General features: G+C 60.9%; 1 protein-coding gene across 1 annotated transcript; it reads left to right on the top strand.

The window, feature by feature from the left end:
- Positions 1-319: 319 nt before the first annotated feature.
- Positions 320-1,084, top strand: PSMB11 (proteasome subunit beta 11; the record flags this gene model as incomplete). Its single annotated transcript, XM_083409055.1, has 1 exon — positions 320-1,084. One exon carries the CDS (start codon positions 320-322, stop codon positions 1,082-1,084), a length of 765 nt encoding a protein of 254 aa, XP_083265181.1.
- Positions 1,085-2,903: the final 1,819 nt, after the last annotated feature.

The following is a 2,903-nucleotide window of genomic DNA, read 5'->3' on the forward strand; positions in this document are numbered from 1 at the left end:
ACAGGCTTGGGAGCCTGCCAAACTGAATACAATAGAATCCGCTGCTCATAAACAAAGGATGCTTCTCCCACCTGCCTTTAGACTAAAATAAAAAATAAAAAAGGAAATTAGTCAGTGTCAAAAAACAGGTCAGAGCCTGTCACCTAGCAGAAGCTTTTCGTCACCCTCCTTTCCCCACCGTTAAACACGCAGCTTTACCTGACCATCTCACCTTGTCTCCAGCCCCGCCCCAATCCTCTATCTGATCCTTCCCAAAATCTAGGCCCCCTCCCTCCTTTTATAAGCTCTCTTCTCCCAGTGTTTCCAGAACCCTTCACAAATGGCTCTCCAGAGCATCCTGGGCCTGGATCGCCCGCCGCAGGCCCCCAGCTGGCCCCTGCCACCCCCAAGCGGGAGAGTGGCGCCCCTGCCGTTTCAGCTGTCCCATGGCACCACCACGCTGGCCTTCCGCTGCAGCCATGGGGTGGTGGTGGCAGCGGACACCCGCGCTTCGAGCGGGAACCTCGTGTCTGACCCGTCGGCCCGCAAGGTCATCACCCTCCACCGCCACCTCCTAGCGACCACGTCCGGGACATCGGCCGACTGCGCCTCCTGGTTGCGCCTGCTGCGCTGCTCTCTGCGCCTGAGGCAGCTCCACGGCGGGCGCCAGGTCAGCGTGGCAGGGGCCGCCAAGCTGCTGGCTTTCCTCTTGCGGGGCTGCCGCCACAAGGACTTGTGCGTGGCCACCGTGCTGTGCGGCTGGGACGACGGCGGGCCTGCTCTGCGCTACGTCTACAGCGATGGCACGTGTCTCCAGGGAGACATTTTCGCAGTGGGCTCCGGGTCTCCCTACGCCTACGGGGTGATGGACGGCTCGTACCGCTTCGACCTGCCACGCGACGAGGCTTTCATGCTGGCCCGCCAGGCTGTGGCTCACGCCGCCCACCGAGACGCCTACTCCGGGGGGAACGTGGACCTCTACCACGTGCGGCCAAGCGGCTGGGTGTGCGTCTCCCGGGAAGATCTCAGCCAGGTCTATCGGGGATTGGGGCCACTGGGCGACGGAGAGGGCGACACTAAAGAAAGGCACCGTGGAATTGACTAGATACCAGCCTAAAACGGGACGGGTCTGTCGGTTTCAGCAAGAAGCAGCCATAACCCAGATTCAGAAACCATTTATTTCAGCAAAGCGGTGCAGAGAAAACAAAGCACAGGTTGTAAAATAGGGAGCGGGAGTGGACTAAATTGATTTTTTTTTTCTAAACCCACCCCAAAGCTGCAAAGATGGCAGCTTGGACTGGTGCAAACCCAACATAGGGACAATATTGTAGCAGCAAGACGCTTAGCAGAGAGGGAAACCAATCGCTTATTTCTACAAACGGTGAATCAGAACCCCAAATAATTCACAAATATGGTGAAAAGCAATCAGCGTGGCTTATTAAAAAACAGCTTGATTTAGCATAGGGCCAATTACGGAGCAGATGGTAGCGCAGCGTACATTAGATGTGGGGCGGCGGGGGGAGCCTTGGGCCAGTGTAAACCAGTATGGAACGGACTCTGCTGGTTCTGATGTGTGGAACTGATCTGTGGAGGCCGAAATGACGCCCAGGATCCCTTTGGACCGGCCAGGATGATGCCTAGGAACCCTCCGAGGCCTGGACTCATGTTTGTGCAACTGGGTCGGAATAACCTGCGAGTCTCCTTGGATGGACCAAACATGTTCACCCTCCTGCCTTGGAGGGAAAAAACCAGACGCAGCCGGAACCAAGGGGGACCGAGCCAGGGCTGCTCCATTGTTTGAGAAAATAAATGGGGGGCGTCTGCTGGCCGGCGCCTTTCATCGCCTCATCTCCTCCTCCATCCGCCGCGCTGCGGAACGTGTCCCGGCGACGGTGACAGATAGGCGCTGTTATCTCTGCCGTCTCGCCGCCGCCTCCTCGTATCTCGCTGCCATCTCCCCGCTTCAATGTCCTTCTTGCCCGGCCCGCGTCGCCGCCCGTCATCTCATTACACTCCCCCCCCCACGCCGCCCTCCAACAGCATTGTCTGCCGCCGACGCCGCCGGGAGCGCAGCCTCCTTCTCCCTTATCGCGCCTCTCCATCTCCCCGGCGAGGCGGCTGCTGCTGCTGCTGCTGCTGGGGAGAAAACAGCTCCGCCGAGGGAGGAGGAGGACGACGGCGATCGAACCTTCGGCAGCAACGCGCCGCGGGCCGGATCGCGGCCCCCGAGTCCCTAAAGCGCCCCCTGGTGGCTGCCCCACCCCCAAAAAAACAGCCGCGTAAACACAGCTCCTTGCTGGGCCCGGCGCGTTCTGGGGACGCCGCGCCATTGTGCGCCCTTATCTTAATTGGCATCTCCCGGCCGCGGCTGCGGTGCTGGCGGATGGCCCACTTCCGCGCCCCTCCTGCCTCGCCCTGTCGCTCCCGATCCGTCTGCCTCCTGCCGCTGCTCCACCTTCCCCTTCTCTTCTCCATCTGCCCCTTTCTCCTTCTATCCATCAGCCGGATCCCCACGTCCCCTCCTTCTCCGCGCTCCCTCCGCGGCGGCGCCTGCCCCCTTTTCTTCCTGGGCCCATAGCTGTCTCCATTCTCGTGCTGCTGCTGCTGCCGCCTCTTTCCATCTTCTCCAGCCCGCCCTCCGATTCTTTCCATCCCTCTTTCATTATTTCTGCCTTCCGTCTTTCCCCACTCCCTCCCACCCCCATCCTGCCTTGGCTCCTGTTTCCCCCCCACCTCTCCTCCCCACGTGGCCCTCTGCGGGGCGGGGTGGGGGGCGCCCGGGCCTGTCCATCAGCGCTCTTGCGCCACGGGGTGTCAGTCCATTAGCAAGCGCCGCGGGGGAGGGGGGCGCCAATTATCAGCACTTTAGCTGTTTCACGCCTGGGTGGAGGCTGCACCTTGAGGCGCCGAAGAGAGCGAAGGAA

The sequence above is a fragment of the Podarcis tiliguerta genome, assembly GCF_965153285.1.
Source record: "Podarcis tiliguerta genome assembly, chromosome: 13".
Taxonomy (NCBI): domain Eukaryota; kingdom Metazoa; phylum Chordata; class Lepidosauria; order Squamata; family Lacertidae; genus Podarcis; species Podarcis tiliguerta.